The sequence below is a fragment of the Apteryx rowi genome, unplaced genomic scaffold (assembly GCF_003343035.1).
Source record: "Apteryx rowi isolate R43461 unplaced genomic scaffold, aptRow1 scaffold_291, whole genome shotgun sequence".
Taxonomy (NCBI): domain Eukaryota; kingdom Metazoa; phylum Chordata; class Aves; order Apterygiformes; family Apterygidae; genus Apteryx; species Apteryx rowi.
Genome location: NW_020449319.1, coordinates 27,970 through 45,323, shown reverse-complemented (window position 1 = coordinate 45,323; position 17,354 = coordinate 27,970). Strand labels below are relative to the sequence as shown.

The following is a 17,354-nucleotide window of genomic DNA, read 5'->3' as shown; positions in this document are numbered from 1 at the left end:
AAACAACTTTTGGGATGGGCTTAGAAAGAAATCAGAAGATGCCCCGAGAGTTTTATCCTTGTCTGCTGCCTGATGTTGTTGATAGAAAGGTTCAAATTCCCCAAACAGTTCCCCTAGGCCTTTTTTTGCATTTTCATCCTTGCCTATTGATGGTACATCCATTTTTTCTGAGTTTTCTCTTATTTTCTCTTTTTGATCAGCAGAAGAAATGTCATGGTTCTGCTCTAYGCTTCTTTCAAAGAATATGTACTGGTCTGAGTAAAAAGCTGTCCCTTTGGAAATGTTTTCTTTTATGTTCAAGCCAGGTGACATCTCAGAGGCTTCTTTTTCCAACTTCTTTAGGCTTAATTTAAATACATCAAGCCCAGCTTTAGGTAGAACAAACTTATCCACAATCTCTACAACTTCCTCTTTAGGAAGATCAGCATCTAATGGAGTAGTCTTGTTCTCCACTGTTTCTATAGATAAACATAGCTGATCATCTACTGCCATCTCCTGTTTTAAGGCATCTTTATCATCAGGTGATTGGAACAGCTGCAAGGAAACCTGAGGCAGTTTCTGTAAACCAGAATTAAATGTGTTTTGATGTTCTTTTGATGAAACAATACTTTTTTCTATATATTCTTTAGCTTCTTGCTCTGGAAGACCCACCTTTTCCTTGGGTTTTGAGATAAATGCTTTTCTGACCAGTTGGATGGAATCTGTATTTTTTGTTTGTGACACATTCAGACCTTTAAGGGTAGGAGATTCTAATGGCAGTTCACATACTGCAGAATCTAATTTCTCTGTTTTCTCTCTCTCAGTTGCTTGGGTTTGCTGTTGAATTAAGTCTTGTTTGCTCAGGTTACCTCTGCCTTTTTTATCTTCTTTTGATTCTCTTTGGTAGGTTACTGAACTAGTATTATTTGGCAAAGAAACATCTCCCTCATCAATGCTACTCTGTAATTTCACTCCAGTATCCCAGAAATTTCTCAAACTCTGAAACTGTGAAGGATTTGAAACTTGATTCTTGGGCTTTTCATTCATTTTTTCTTTTAAAGACAAAACCTTGAAGTTGGGCTTCTCTTGGGAACAAGAAACACCTTTTCCTTGAAACATTTCTTTCTCATTTTTATATTTGCTTTTTGGGGAGAATGAAGTCACACCAACTCGTGGCTGTAAGTTATTGGCTTTTGGCGGTTTTGTACATTCATGAACTTCACCATCAGACGGAAGTGTTCTTTCTAGTTTTTCAGCTGCATGGCCTGGCTCAAACTCAAAAGAGTTTTGGTGTTCATTTCTTGAAACCTGGCTTTCATCACTTAGTTCAGTTCTTCGTAACATATTGTTGCTTTGATCATCCAATACATTAGGTAAGTATACTGCAGTGGGTTTTATTTTGTCACTTTCTTTGAGGCCCTTTAACATGCTGCCATCTGATGCATTAATACTGACACCAGCTTCTTTCTCTCCATGACTGGGGATAGTTTTTTCCCTTTCCCAAAATGCTCTAATCTCCCTTATTCTTCTTTTTTCTCTAATTGCCTTCTCTGATTCACACCTCTGTGATGGTTGCTTGTATTCTTGATGTTCCAAGAGGCTTGATTTTTGATTTTGATGCATGATTTCTTGATCAGATTCTTTTTCTTCAGCTCTTCTACAGTCAAATCCTGTTAGTGATTTGTCATTTTCTTTCTCATTCTTTTCCCCTTGCTTAGGTTTCCTCCTCTCTTTTATCAGCTGTGTGTCTTCCAAAATACATGCTGGAGGTGAAACACTCTTCAGTTTTTCAGTCYTTCCAAATGGTAACTCTTCCGTAACTTGCGTTTTTCCATCCATGCTAGGCCCACTATGTTCGGTAGTAAGAACTGCTGTTCTGGTTGAGAAGTCCACGTCCTCTTTGGGTTCCCTGCCTTGCAATCTGGCATATCTAGGTTTCCTATCCCCAGCACCAGAACTTCTTTTAAACCAATCTAATACTTTTGATACGGACTCATCAGATGTTTTCACAAGGTCAGCAGCATGTTTGTCAGGCTTGCAAGTGGTTTTAGCATCTCGTTCCTCAACAAGATCAGGCTTACCTTGTTGAAGACCTGCAGAATTAGTATTTGACACCCCACGTGCTTCTGTCTTAGCAGAAAGCAGATGTTGGTCTGCAATATAAATAAATTTATCAGAGTTATGAATYGGACATAAGACTCTAAATCCATCTCAAAAATATCTCTCAGTTTTTACTCTTTTGGCAGAGAAGAGAGTTCTCTGTTCTTGTGTTTTGGGGAAGAACCATACAGCAAGCAATGAACTGGAAAAATAATTCCCACATTGAGATATCCTCCTGGAAGAATAGTCATATTACTTACTTTGTTTTGGGGGAGTGAGGGAGAGAAAGGAGAAAGAGGATGGATTAATCCTTAATATAAAGGAAATAGCAAAATGGAAGGGGGGGGGCGTAGGCATGTTTGTGTTAAGTCACATGGACAAATCCTCAAGTCACAACTGCATTACTATCAAGGACAGGCAACAACAATACACCAAAAATTCTTTAGTTCTCATGCAGACAGAACTACCAGATCTTAAGACAGAAATTTTGACAAAGTGCCATCACTTCACCTTCATCATCCATGATAAACATGCCTAGCTAGGATSTGATCTGATTGTTAATTCTTAAAAATACCAATAGAAGATCTTCTAAAAAATACTGACTACATTAGAGCATTAGAACACAAACAAATGGATTAGTAGTTTCAGAAGTAGTCCTGAAATATGTAGCACATTCCTATTATTTCTGCTTCCTAGTTAATAATTTCTAGACACTAATGATTTGAACGCTAATGAATTTGGACTACATGCTTTTGCATTCTGTTCATCAATCCCATCAGTTCTCTTACCGGGAGAGTTTTTTAGTGACTTTGATTCATGGCTCAAAAATTGGTTTGATTTGTTTTCACGCGTCTCATCAACAATCAGTTCTTTATTGTTATTTGGCAGGACAGTGCTGGAGGGCCTCCTTGGAGTTTCGAGTTTCTTAGAAGGAACTGTCTTTGTCTGCAAGGTTTCACTAGCCAGGAAGACTGACCTGTTAGTGTCAGAAGGACTGGATGCCAATGTATCTTCTTGTAAATGATCTATTTCATTTACTTGTAAAGCCGATGAATAGATTCCCAAAGGCTTTACAGCAGAAATTTGTTTATTCCCAAGTGAATCTGACCTAATAGCATCATTTTCACTACTCTTAATTTCATCAGATTCTAACAAATCAAACTCTCCTATTTCTCTACCATGATGCAGCTGTGGGCTTTGCAGAGGTTCTCCTTTACCTATGCTAGAAGAGAACCTGACTTGTTTTAGTTTTTCTAGGGAAATTTGTGAGGAATCTTCCGCTTCTTCCATAGCAGAGTTTTTCTCAGTTTCTCCTTCAAAAATAGTTGAAGTAGGAAGACCACTCTTAGTCTGAGCATCAAACATCTGATTAACACGAAGAACTTCAGAATCGGTGGAACTTGAACTTGAACTGCGCTTCAAAATGCCCCTAGGTGGTGTACTAATGCCATTAACTCTGTCAGTTCTTTTAGCTGGTTTTGGAACAATGTCTTCTTTTTGTGACACTGGATCTGTTGCYTTCTGAATGAATTTTCTAGCTTTTGGGACAGGAGGCTTAACTGGACTTCTCTGTGATTGATTAGTAGGTTCTACAGAAGACTTCTTAGGCTTCTCTGTTTCGTTGGTTAGTAAGTTTGTTTTAGGTTGGTTCTCTTTTGAAGGTGACAAAATCTCTGCAAGACATATATAGAGAAGAAATTCCGAGTTTACATGACATCCATCTGCATAAACAGAGGGGTATGACACTGTGCAGACCTAGTGCAGCAATTATATTGATTTATTAAAACATTTGACAATGAAACATATGGGGGAATTCAATATAGGTGTTGATTTCATTTGTATATAACAGGAAGTCTTGATAGATGAAAATCCTCTAGTTAGTTAACATTTCTAGAACAAGAAACATTTAATGATTCTAAAGATAAGGAGCACAGTATCAACACAATTCCTGCAAGGGAAAAACTCTGCAGGGAAAGGCAGCTTTTGAATACACAAACACTTTTTGAGGTTCAGAACATAAACAACACTCTACAGAGATGAGCAGGCTATTTTCRCCTTCAAATGGAACAAGGTAAAATGCAGAAGTGATCTCCTAGTAGGCGTATGGATTTTTTTATTCCTAATGTGTAAGTCTTTTTCTTTTTTCTGTTAGCAAGCTTCATAACAGAGACAGGAGAGTAATTKTCACATATGAGCCTGTAAATTACAACTGCAGTTTCAAAAGCCTGTATTATGGTATGTCATCTCCTATCTCCTACTTGGTTGCAGAGCATACTGTGGGAAAGGCAAGATTCTGAAGGAAACAGGACTGAGAAAACCAAGGAAAAAATGAACAAAGATTGAGAGCTAGGTTTGACCCTTCTTCTGTAGAGCCAACAGGAGCAATGACTAAAGGTTATAAAGGCAGTTCCACCAAAATCAAGGAAATTTCTCTGTTCTTTGTGTTTCAGGACAAAACAGCCCTCTTAGATACAGTGCTTAATGCAGACTAGAAGTGTGGGTGAGGAAGACAAAAGCAAAACATATTTACTTGCATGAACCAGCCATTTCCTAAGTATATATGTTTTACATGAAGTTTGAAATGAACTATTTGAAAATTTTAAGTTGCACAGTTAAGATACCAAAATCTGTTTCATYTTACAGTAAGAAGTGACAAAAGGAAAAATAATTTCCACATCCACCGTGATGAAATTCACATGCATATGATACACAAATAAGAATATTTACCCTTCTTTGATAGCTGAGGTAGACTGACTGGTCCATTTTCTGATTCTCCACTGTTTGGGTTCTCACCTGATGAAGTGGAATTAAATGGATTTCTCCTTTGCTGTAAAAATAATAGACATTATCATTGGAGTCAAAATATTATACCAAATACAGTCTTGGCAAAATAAATGAAAGTGCAGCAATTTCCTCTGCCTCACTACCCTGTCAGCAAGGAATCTAAAAGCATGCCTCCTAAATGGGATACATGACAAGAAGCCTAAACAATTAAAATCAGTGTACTGACAGAARTGCTAGCAGTAGCCTAATCCTACTCTTTTTGAAGTCACCAATAGCAGACATAGGCCAACACTTAAAGACACTCAAGAATCCCAAATTGTTGTGAACTAGATAATTTTCTCTCTATTTCTGTGACTTGAGAGATWTTGGAACAGAACAAGACAATTCTTTTCCGTGGTTGAGGAGGTTGGAAACAAAGTCAGACATACACAGCCGCTGATTATAGTTATAATAGCACCTTAGCATTGAACTTCTAGTGGTTCCAAGACCAAAAATATTCAAATTTTCCAATTTGTTATCTTACTCCCTCAGTTCTCTAATTATCTTTACCACTCAACCAGAGAAACACACAAATTGTAAAAGATAACTTTTGCTATATTCAATATATCATACCTTTACTGGTGAGACTGCTGCCTTCCCAGATTGTCCCTGTGGTTTGTCTAACACAGAGGTTATTGTTTTAGAACTGCAAGGAAACAATATATAATATGGTCAGCAACCACGACATTAAGTCTAAACCCCTCCCCTCCAAAAAAAACAAGAAAAAAAACCCCACCAAGAAACCCAACAGAGATTCAGCTGCACATACTTTACTTTCAGTGCCAATATAGTATATTTTTCCATTCAGCCTGTTCTCATCATATTCAGAAGCAAGCTTCCCCCTTTCCATAGCAAGGGGATATTCTTGCTGATTTGTTTCCTTGCAAAAATTTCTTTGCTTGTGAAAGAACTCAATATAACTACTACCTGACAGAACAGAAATCATCTTTCTGGTAACTTTTAGGCTAGCAAACTTTATTGAAATAGAGCCATTCTCTAAATCAGATCAGTATTAACATCTCTGTCCTTTTCATACACTAGTACTTCTAGGACTGGAGCTTATGTGGAAGAAAGTGTTAAAATCTGATGATACGGAGTTTTGCAAAGTGTCCAAGCCAGAAAAAAACAGAAAAACACCACTACAACTATACCAAAGATGTGATATGCCACAAAGACAGTTATATCCCCTCAGTGGTACAAATTATATGCTATTCCTTCAATTAAGATGCTATCAAATCACAGGTTTTATAAATAAGTAAATTCAGTTATTAATTGTTATCCTAACTGAGCATATCCCAAATTTTAAAGTTTTTAAAAAGCTAAAGAGATAGTTCCTACATTATACCAAGAAATATTTCTTGTCTATTTGCAAAATAATGCAAGGTTTTTGCAAAAGAGTCAGATTACGTTTATATTTTGAGTTTATTTAAACAACCCAGACATATGAAAAAGCATTAATTTTTGAAGGCAGAAGTTAGATGTGGATTTAAATACGGTCTTCATATAGTGAAAAATCAATCTAGGATTGTCCATTAACCACATTCAGTCTACTAACTTCATATAGTACAATGCTGGCATTAATCAACTTACATGATTATGATTTCGGGGATGAGGGAAACAGGATGAGGCAGGAAAAAGGAATATTCTCCAGGTAGGAAATATGACCTCAGGCTAGGAAGGAATGCCACTAATATGTTTTTTCCAGTATAGACGTAGAAGGAGACTGATACTGAATACCTCCTTGGTCAACGATCTTTAGCATTGGTGAAAATACTTCGGGATATTGATGGGTAAGTAGCAGAGCCACGAAATAATGCTTTTGAGGGGGGATGTGGTATCTCAGGAGGAGAAAACAGCTCCCAGCTCTTATGAAGTTCCAGGTCTAAACAGGAGCCTCCTSCTCACATGGAAAAAGCCCTCTGCAGTCAGGTAGTTAGTGACACTCTGCCCTCCTGGGGAGGKAACAACTTCCCCAGCTCCTCCAGGTTTCAGCACGCAACCTCTAAATTGGGAAAGAAATGGCTGGCAGCTACCCTCGAAAGGCTGCCAGCCCCTGCGCTGCTAAGTATGTCCCAGAAGTGGCATCGTTCCCCTTTTACAAATGGAAAAACATAATTACAGAGAAGCTAAGAGGATCCAGTAAAATGAGCTGCTTGAACACAAAGCTATGAAAAAAATCCATTAGTGGTCTGAGCTATAAACTTCTGTCTCTCTTTCTTGCACTTTTGGTTCAAYGTTACCTATATAAATACATCTCTACGCAGTCTGATACAAACTTAAGGCACATACTTATCTTGTAATGGAAACCATCTCACGGGTGAACCAAAGAAACTGCTCTTATATTTTAACAGTAAGAGCCTGTATGTGTGTGTGTGTGCGTGCACACATATATACATACACCTACACACGCACACTATATACACATACATACACACAACAGGTATAGCAGATTTTTTTTTTCTTTTCTACTCCTAAAAACATATATTTCTTTCATTCTCAGAGAGTTCACTATTGCTCTAATACTCTTTAATTCTGAAAATATATACATTTAAAGAAACTCTGTTCTGCTGAGCTGGGGTTTGGGGTTTTGTTTTTATGAGTATTTGCATGCTCCTGCACCTGATGTCTTATCTACACCATTATCTCAACAGGTCAAACATGATTTTTTAGGTCTAGGTCATAAACACTAGAACCCTTCCCTCATTTTAAACAACGGCAATACTGTTATGTATTCTGGGCTGCAAGAAACTGATAAGACATTCTTTTGTCTACAGTTTCTACAGGTGGGGCAGCAACTTTTTAAATTCTCATTAAATGCACGCAGTCCCACAATATTTTAATACAATGATAGTTCAAATTTGTCACAGAAGAATTTAAAAGTTGCTATTTTGGCATTATATATTGAAAATCCCGTTCTAAAGAAAGTATGAGCTAAAAAAAAAAAGGTCAAGATCCTAAAACTGAGTTTCATGACAAAAGGTCTGAAAACTTGAGTTTATCCTCAGCCCATACAGGTGAGAAAACAAAAAAAATTCCCAGATGTGCTGCATCAACACGGCTAGTCTGAAAGAGTGTATTAAGCCAAGCTACCAAATACAGATGGAGGAAGGAATTACTGCATTGCAGTTCGGCAAGACCAAGTTCTGAGAGAGACAGTGCAGAGACACCCAGTACAGACCTGAGCTGAACCAGACCTGTGAGAGCTCTGTGCAGGCTGCACGGCACTGTCAGACCGGGGACCAAGAGGCAACCAGGCCAAGGCAGCCGTGAAGCTGGAGGAAGGCGTTACAGATTTGCATGCACTGTCAATAGAGTCTGCTCAATTCAACATCACATTCAAACAAATAAGCTCCCCTAGGATCATCCAGAAGGCTAGAAAGTCTGGGGCAGAAATTCCCATCTGGAGGGAGTAAAGTTATTGTGATTTAACTGTGCTCCATAGAAATGGTCTTATCCAGGTATCCCAGCACCCCTGTTATTCCAGAAAAGAAAAATAGACTGTAACAAAGTTATGTGGATTTTAAGAAATAGGGCTTTGGTGCAAATTTTCACCCTACAGAACTCTAGGACACTCATCATCTGTTCAATATGGTCAGCTAAGAATATTTTCTAGCACAGGGAAGAGAGRAAAAAAAAAAAGAAAAACCTATGAATGATAATCTGAGAGGCAAAACCCCTTCAACACTGCCCTTTCTTGAGGTTCAGCTTGTAGATGGATGGTATCACTGAACAGAGGCAATATTGACAGTGTGAGTGAGTCACACCACGAAACTCGTTCTGTGCAAGGTTACACCTTCAAAGACACTTCACACACCCAGCCCATGAAGGCTCTGATAYGCAAGAAAAGCATCATGGGGGTATAACACCAAAGGAAAAAAAATTTGTTTATAGCTTCATTACTGGAGTTAGATATTTGGGGTTGGGGATGAAGATTACTATCCTAATTTTAAGAATATATCTGTGGGCTGATTTTTGTTGTGCCTAAGGTAACACCTTGACTTGATAGCAGTTGAACAGGCCACAAAGCTGCATTTGACCTCAGCAGTTCACAGACACAAATCTCCTACCAGAACTGCACTGTCTTCACATTCAGTAAGAACTGTTTTGGTTTAAGAACAGGACCCAAGGCAAACATCTGGGTAATTTGCTGTCACATACCTTCTGGGCCCAATCCTGAGGTTCAGCTGTTTGGTTCATGCAAAGCCTGCGGGCCAGTGCTGACCAGAAGCCCATTCTTAAGGGAAGGAGAGGAAATAAAACAAAACAAAACAACCCCCCCCACTCCCTACAAACCTACCCTTAAATTAACACTCARAAATCCCAAGTGCCTGAACCACCTGTACGATTTGGACACTTGGAAACTGTTAACCCGCTTTATGCAATAGCAAACTCCAAAATGATGCTCAGCTTCATCTTTTTAGTTCTAGCCATGTTGAGACTATTGTTTTGCAAGAGGAAGAGTCAAGAGGAATAACTCCTTGCGGCTCTGCTGTCCTAAAGACTGAACCAAATGCATGCAATGGCTGAACCAAATGCATGCAATGGCTGAACCAAATGCATGTAATGGCTAGGCCTTCCCTTCCCACCCTAACTGGTGGGGCTATTGCTTTCCCAGCATACTGTGTTTCCCCTCAGTTCCTAATCAGCTGCTGTCATTAGAGACAGGCATGCCAGCCATGTCAGACCAATACAAGGAAAACAGAAAAAGAGTATTTTAGAAACCTATGGTCCCTCCTGCAATTTCCCACATAAAATATTGCAGAAGCTAATCTTAGTTATAGTGAAATAAACCCTAGCTGAAGTCATAAGCATTGAATTGCACACAGYGCTACCACATTCGTTTGCTTCAGCTTTCACATTTCAGAAGCCAACAGAGATGTTTAATCAAGTATTTATGCAAATAGTCCTCAAATCACCTCAAGTTAAAGACCATGATCAGTTCACTGACTTTCAGAACACACTGTCTACATTTGGCAGAGGAGAGAGAGGAGAAAGAAAAAAAAGAAAAAAGAAAAAAAAGCCAGACTGTAGTTTCATAATGCTTTCTCGCAAGCACAGATCTGAGCTTACCTGATGAACTTGTTCTTAAACCTCATCATTTTATATTTTTTGTGAAGAGGTTGTCCTATCAGTTGTCCAGAAGTTTCTTATTGCTTATCAATCACACAATCTGTTGTGTTGTGATAGTAGGAGTAACATTATAAAGCTGTACTTATTTYAGAGTATCACTTTCTTTCTGCAGTGTCCAAGATGATATGCAAAACACTAAAATATATATTAATTTAAAATTAAACAGCAGCATGTCTTGTGCTGCCCATAAATAATTCAGTAACAATCTTCTGAAGGTAAAAGCCAACTGCAGAAAACTACGTTCAGTAACAGCTAACTGTAGCAGCATTATTGGCCAACATTTTTGGGAGGGTCTTAAGTTTCTTCCTGTGATGAGCAACTTTAATCATCACTACAGAACAACTTCATTTTTTGGGGAACACTGTAACAAAGGATTTTTTATGTTTGACCTTTTTCAACAAGATTTTACATGTGGGTAAGATAGATAACCCTCTGAGCTCACTGAAAATGATACGTAAAGGATAAGTAAAGACCAGTAACGCAAGCCAGACTCGTTAAGACTTACACCAGCCTTTGGTGCCATTCATCGTGAGGGTGGGTGCCCAGTTTGCAGACCATGAAAGTGAAAGATGGAACTGCTACAAGGTATTGTACAAATGCATAGTAGGAGACAAGCCTTGCTGCAAAGAAAAAACAGATGATGCACAGAGAAGGACTTAGAAGACAGGCAAGAAAGCGAAAGGTTACAGAACTGATCAACAGTACAACCAGAAGTACAACAGTCATCCTAAAAAGTAACTCTGGCTCTTAACTGACTCTATTCACTGAAAGCACAAACACTAGCTACCTTTGTTACACCCTGGTCCCCATTCCAATGCTTTCTTGTTTCCTCAAACTAGGAGATTATCACTTTTCTTTTCAAATGCAGGTTTTTGGAAAGCTTTTCATACTGCCAGATGAATTACTGCATGTAGGCATTTTAAAGAGAAAACATTTCCCTTTCCCCCAGAAATAAATTCAGTACATTTCTGATCAAAATGGAGCTGYTTGGGATGTTTATAGACTTGAGATGGAATGACTTAATACAAAATCCTTTTCAGTTCAGAAACTACTTCTCATGCAACTTTCCTGCAACAACTAGATCCATTCAGTCATACTCAAGCAGACTGTCTTGCACCACTCTGAAAGGAAGCTTCTCTCTTACAGAAAGACTTTTTTTTTTCTTGGTAGAATCAGATTTATTTTTCCTCAAATACCCAAAGGTTCCGGTTCTTCCCACAAATTTAAAGCTCAGGCTGAATCAATAGTCTCTTCTCATTGAGTGACTGAATGAAAAGATGAAGAAGTTATTGTCCCCAAATTAGTGACTGTGAAGGACTCAACATGGTCAGCAGTTCGAAACTGAAAATCCTGGTCTCACTTCTGGAGGCAGACTAAACTCTGACACAAGAATGTGTGTGGGACCATTCTACACACCTTTGACAACTTTCTCCTTGTAGAAGTCAGCCAAAGATAGCTGCATTCAAACACAGAACATTTAACAATGCATAACTAAGATTTGTCAACCTTTCACAGGCATGAATTCCTCGGGCCATTCTGAAAAAATATTTGGAGCTCTTTGAAATCAGAAGAGAAGACAATATTTTGGAAGGACCTTACAGCTCCCAAGTTTCACCAGTCCTGATGCTCACACGCTAACTCTGAACAGACAGCTTACCTTGAACTAGATTTCACTTCTTCTTCTTCTTCTTCTTCTTGATGTTCCACAACACCATATAGTTTTGGTGGTACAAAGACTTCTTTATTGACATTGCTCACCCAGCTGCTCTTTGCTTTGTTTGATTTGTTCTGACTCACTTCAGCTAAAACATGAAACAAGAATATAGTTGTCTCCTATATGTTCACACAGGATTTCACAACAAGCAAATACAATAATTTACCTTCAGTCCTGCAACTACTTCCTAAGTCCACTATACTTATGTGCACAGTCCGGCGATTTCTGAAGAATAAATTTTTCTTACTACTAGAAATTTTGCATACTGCAGTAAATACTTCATTCTACTGCTCCAGGTATAACATTGGCTTTAGACCTTAAAAGTGATCTTAAATGAGGAAGATTCCTACAACAACCCAGGTAAAGACTGATCCTCTAGTTCTTGCAGCTAGGTACACACGGAAAATTCAGTGACATGTCATGAGGAAACAAATACAACAAAACCATAGGAAAACTGAAAAAAAAWTTTTTTTGAAGTGCAGTAAATGAAGTCAACCACTCCCTTGTTATAGCAGTAAATTGGAAGTTGGTCATAGTTTTCATTTAAACAGGTGGCTAATTCTTTATTGATAGAATTAACATAAAAAGATAAAGAGTAAATAAATAAATAAATAAATGAAGCAAACGAAAAAAAAACCCAAGATCCACACTCATTCATATATTTGTATATTGACCATATAATTGTATTTCTTTTCAAAGTGGGACAGAACCCTCTTTTGGAGCCAAAACATTAATGATATATTTATTCCTCTACCATTTTCTGTACTTCTGCAACAGTTTAAAAGTCAAGATATTTTCAGTGTTCAAAAATAAGATTTGTGTTCCCACTTTTGCTATCTATAACAGTAAGCAAAAATATTTTGATGTTTAACGAGTCTTTGGAACCAAACAATTGTGCAGTTCTGAATGTACCAGTATGTGCCTTTGTTTAAGTAATAAGACTGGGAGTAATTATCATTCCTTAAAGATAATATGGTTTTAGGTACTTTCCTCTAAGCCATAGGCAACAGTTGCTGTAAAATATAAGCCAAACACTAGCTAGAATTTTACAGCTGATTTTTATAACCCTCAGTACCAAAAACAGGCAAAACCACACACACACCACTCTCACCACCTGTGTATTTCTGTATTCCTTTCTGTTTCAGGCCTTTTCTTGTTAAGTTAAAATCCCCAAAACCCCTCAAAGTAATCTCAAGCTGACCAAACTACCATTATGAAAACAGTTCCAGTTGCCAGAGTCCTAGGCACAKATGCTTCAATGGTTGTAACTACTAGCTCTAGTTTATAGTGCCTACCACTGCAATCCATCTGAAGTACCTTTGGTCACCTTAAAAAAAATTAAGTCTCAGAGGTCTCAAACTGAGCACCCAGAATCTGGAAAACTCATACTGAAAAGTGATTTCTCAATCCCTGATTCTTTGCATGATCCAGGGTGACACACAGGGCCTCAGGATTGAAAGTGAGAATGGGATCCAGGACTGGAGGGGGCTTTTAGTCCAGTGCATAAACACAAGACAGTCCCTCCTACTAGCAGTCAACACCCCAAATTCTCTCTTTGTACATAGCATTGGGGGAGAGGAATGCTTACACCATAAAATACACAGGAAAACCCTCCTTTGCATAATTTTTTGCTCACAAGGCTACCTTCCTTGGAGATATTCAAAACCTGTCTAGATACAATCTGGAGCAATGTGCTCTAGGTGACCCTGCTTGAGCAGGGGGGCTGGACTAGATGATCTCCAGAGSTCCCTTCCAACCTCAACCATTCTGTGATTCTGTGATATTCTTTTTGTATTTCACAAGCAACGATGTCTGAGGTTACCTAAGTAAGAGCATCATCTCCATGCCAGCCTTTCCAAAATAAAATATAAGGAAAAACATTATAAGCCGCATGCTTACCAAGCGTGGCAGGCTTCCTTCGCATGGAAGCTCTGATAATATCTGCTCCATGTATCTTATCTCTGTGCCTCTTTGACTTTGCTTCATAAAACCACTGCCCACTCATATTCTTTAGCTGGACATCATCTTTGATTTTTTCCGGTAAATGCCTGGGGAAAAAAAAAAAAAAAAGAGTGAGAGAGAGAGACAGAGACACTGTGCTTATTTGTATGAACAGAACAAAAGTCCGCAAAGGGAAATACTAAATCTGATGTGCATATACAGGTTCACAGCAATACTGAAAGCAAGATAACAGAGGGAGGGGGAAGAAAGTGGAGAAAGGTACTAAAGAAAAAAAAAAAGCTAAATTTTTTTTTAATACACTCACCAAACTGTCTCTTTTAGAAACCAGGAGACTGCATCATAATCAAAATCTTTAGGTATAAGCACAGCATTTATCATGCTTAAAAGTACAAGGAAAAGGGAAAATCCAAATGCATCAGTGACAGACTCTTCACGGTCTGTTGAGATGACAGTTTCTACTTTAAATACAGCATATAGTGTTATTCTTACTCATCTGAACTGAAATTAAATTTAAGCTATTCAAGTAGTTTTTACAAAGAGGTATTTCTAACTGGTTTCACTAGCACTGAATGGATGTTGTGTACAGACAGATGCCAGACTCCCCCATGGGATCTTTATTGCCACGGGAGCAATTTTGTACTTCCCTTAGGAGAAACCCTGATTAGGGCAGCCTTGCTGGCTGCAGGAGAAAAAATTCTTCCCACACTACTAGCAGACTTTGTAAATCCTAACAACTACTGTGCAGAAGAAATGCTACTCATTAAAACACCTGATCACTGCCATTTTGGTTAGCAGATTGCACAAAATATCCACCTCTTCACAATAGTTCATTTACTTAAATTTCAGGAAGCATGGCTTCAAATAAAGGCTGTGAATTGTAAACACCAGTATCTTAGACACAAAACATACATACTCCGTGCAAGCGGCACACTAACTGTAGTGGATGTACAGCTACGCTCTTTGGCTTCAGGCATGTCCCTTTGCTTCTCAGTCAGCTAGGTAATTTAGCTCCAGAGACACCAGCAGCTGCCTTTACTTCTGTGATTCATGTACAGTAGTTGCTTAACTAATGTTTTTGTAGCTTAAAATCCATGTTGATAATATAAGGTGTTCCTTTAAAATTTGTGTATCCTTCTAAAATAGGGAATCTGAGTTCCTCAACAGCGGATCTCTTCAGTTATCTTATGAACCAGGACCAAGATTCAGCCTCTCAGTAGACACGACCACACTCTCACGTGGCCGTGCCAAACGGGTACGTTCTCTTCTTCTGCAACTTGCTTTAGCCTCCTCCAAATGCTGACACTTCCTACAGCACAGGATCTCTGATCTGTTCCACTGCTCTGCTCTGGAAGTGCTTAGAGATTTTTTTTAAGGCTGCCTCAGCATGTTATTTCCATCCTCCGACCTTTTACTCTCCTTAATTATGGCAGACTACAATGACACTGAGCTGGGAAGGAGATAGCATCAACCCTATGTCAGCTACCATAACTCCTTAAAAATATGTTTTGTTCTAAGCCTCTCCCGCTGAAAGAGCCCTGGAGAAGCCTCCAGTAACTACAGATCTTGACTTCTTGCCCCTGAAGGCTGGTCCTCCAAGGTTACGGTTGAGATGAGCTAGCAGGGCAGCATAAGAAATCTGTGCCAAAATTAAGACCAGGGTTGTCTTGGGGCTCAGAAGATGCGTTTTCAGGCTGTTTATATGGCACTACTTTCACACACACCCCTCAAAGTGCTCTGGACTGATGGTGCCATACTTTCTATAGGTTACCCAAAAGTCTTTATGTGAACACAAGGCACATGAGTAGACAGTATCACGCAGAGAAAATAGCAAAAGATTGTACAGTTTATTAATCTACAGGTTTCCATCACAAGCACTGCAGCTATTTTAAATACTGTGAAGCAAGTTTGCAAGAGTTTAAACTCAGGCTTCAGGGTCACCCCGCTTTTATGAATCACACTTTATGGAACAAAGRGCTGCTGTGTGCAGTTTGGGAGGTTGTTTTCTTTCCTTATTAGGGCACATAACTCAGACATCTGCCTAACATATGGCCTGGAGACCAACCTACAGACCAGGAAAGTTAATACAGAGATTTGGAGAGAGACTTAACAATCAAAAATTAAGTCAAACTTCACCTGCCTTCTCCATTCATGACTCCTCCTTCAGCAAACAAGCTAATAACACAGCCCAAGGGAGAAAGAAAGGCAATTCTACAAGTTACTTGGAGGCTTTAAGGCTAACTACGGTCCACATTGCTATCTGATGGTGCTATCTTCTAAAGGCCTGATGGCCAAGGAAGTCAATGCCAGTTTTATATTGCTCACAAGTTGAGAAGAATCTTCTAGTCCAATCAAGCAGCTATGGTCATAGTCCTTTTATTTCAGGTTGTAGATTTGATCCTTAGATTTTACCAGTCTAGTACAGACAACCATTGAGAGCTAGGACAGGACACTATGAGCAGGTCCTAGCCCCCAGGCTAAGAAAGGCCACTCTCCCCTGTCCCTCAACCCCTCCTTCATCCTTGCGTGGCAAGAAATGAAAAGGCTTATTTGAATGCATTGGCTACCAGGACTTGAATACTTAAACTTCTCTTCCAAAGCAGCTGTCAGCAGTCAGTCCTTCCTAGGTGTGAAACAAGCTCTCTGTCTTGAATCAGCTACAGGGAGTTGAGGTTGCCAAGAGCTGAGGTCATCACTGGCATTTTTGGTGCCAAGATTCAACRGTCCATAGCAGTACTGGACAACTTAGAATTTAGCCCTCCCTCCTGCTTATAGCCCTGTGCTTCTCCAAGAGCCAAAATACACTCTTTTCATCTGCTGCAGGTCCTCCAAGTTGGAGAGAGAACACAGTAGGAGCTTCCCTCTACCCTTAAGCAAATTCATTACCCAGCTGTGAGCCAACTCCTCACTACTCATCCAGTTTATGAACACAGCCAGCAGGAATAGTGATTAATATGACATGCAAGAACTTTTACACAGCTGATTGCCTCTCCCTTTCGCCTGCTTTCCCATGTGTTATTTGCCTTCTTAGAACAGATATTCCTTAAGGCTAGGGACTGGCTTTTCAGCTATTTGCACAGCCCCCAGGCCAGCAGAGCTCTGACCCCAGCTAGTGCTTCAGGGCAACATGAATCAATGCCAAGGGAGGTTCTCTAGTGGGAAGGTCCTGAGTCACAGGAGAAGTATTCAATGCCCTCACCTTGTTTGATTCAGCCCTTTTACCCTAGATACTGCTAATTCTTTCTGCCTTTGTATTTGAATGAAACTAGGGTGTGGTAGGAGACCTTTGCAAGTCAGCTCAACAGATCAATAGATTGCTGGTAGAAGCAGCTGGTTCAGACCACAAGGATCACAACCTCTCAGCTAAGTCAGACTGTTTACCTGCTGTCCAATCCTCAGATCTGCTACTGATAAACACAGCATAAGCAGGATAGAGAGAGGCATGAATGTGTCATGGCTCGAGACTCTTATTAAATGGCTCTCATTAAGCGCTCTTAATAATGACTCTCATTAAATTAACCCTTGGCCAATGCAGCTGTCATTTTTGCTGGAAGTGAATGTCAAACACCTGGCTCCCACTCCTGCTTGCTGGCTATGGAAGCTAGCATACCTCAACTCCACCAGCTCAGCAGGCCTTCTAGAATTCAAC

At 39.3% G+C, this 17,354-nt stretch overlaps 1 protein-coding gene across 3 annotated transcripts in view; it reads right to left on the bottom strand.

The window, feature by feature from the left end:
- Positions 1-17,354, bottom strand: part of SYTL2 (synaptotagmin like 2) — a 58,538-nt gene that overhangs the window by 20,137 nt on the left and 21,047 nt on the right. For all 3 annotated transcript variants that reach the window (XM_026069320.1, XM_026069321.1, XM_026069319.1), the window contains 6 exons: positions 13,646-13,794; positions 11,690-11,834; positions 5,476-5,548; positions 4,807-4,906; positions 2,868-3,752; positions 2,061-2,132 (listed from right to left, as the gene is read on the bottom strand). In XM_026069320.1, the coding sequence (XP_025925105.1) occupies positions 2,061-2,132; positions 2,868-3,752; positions 4,807-4,906; positions 5,476-5,548; positions 11,690-11,834; positions 13,646-13,794 (1,424 nt within the window). The remainder of the gene's footprint in view (positions 1-2,060; positions 2,133-2,867; positions 3,753-4,806; positions 4,907-5,475; positions 5,549-11,689; positions 11,835-13,645; positions 13,795-17,354) is intronic.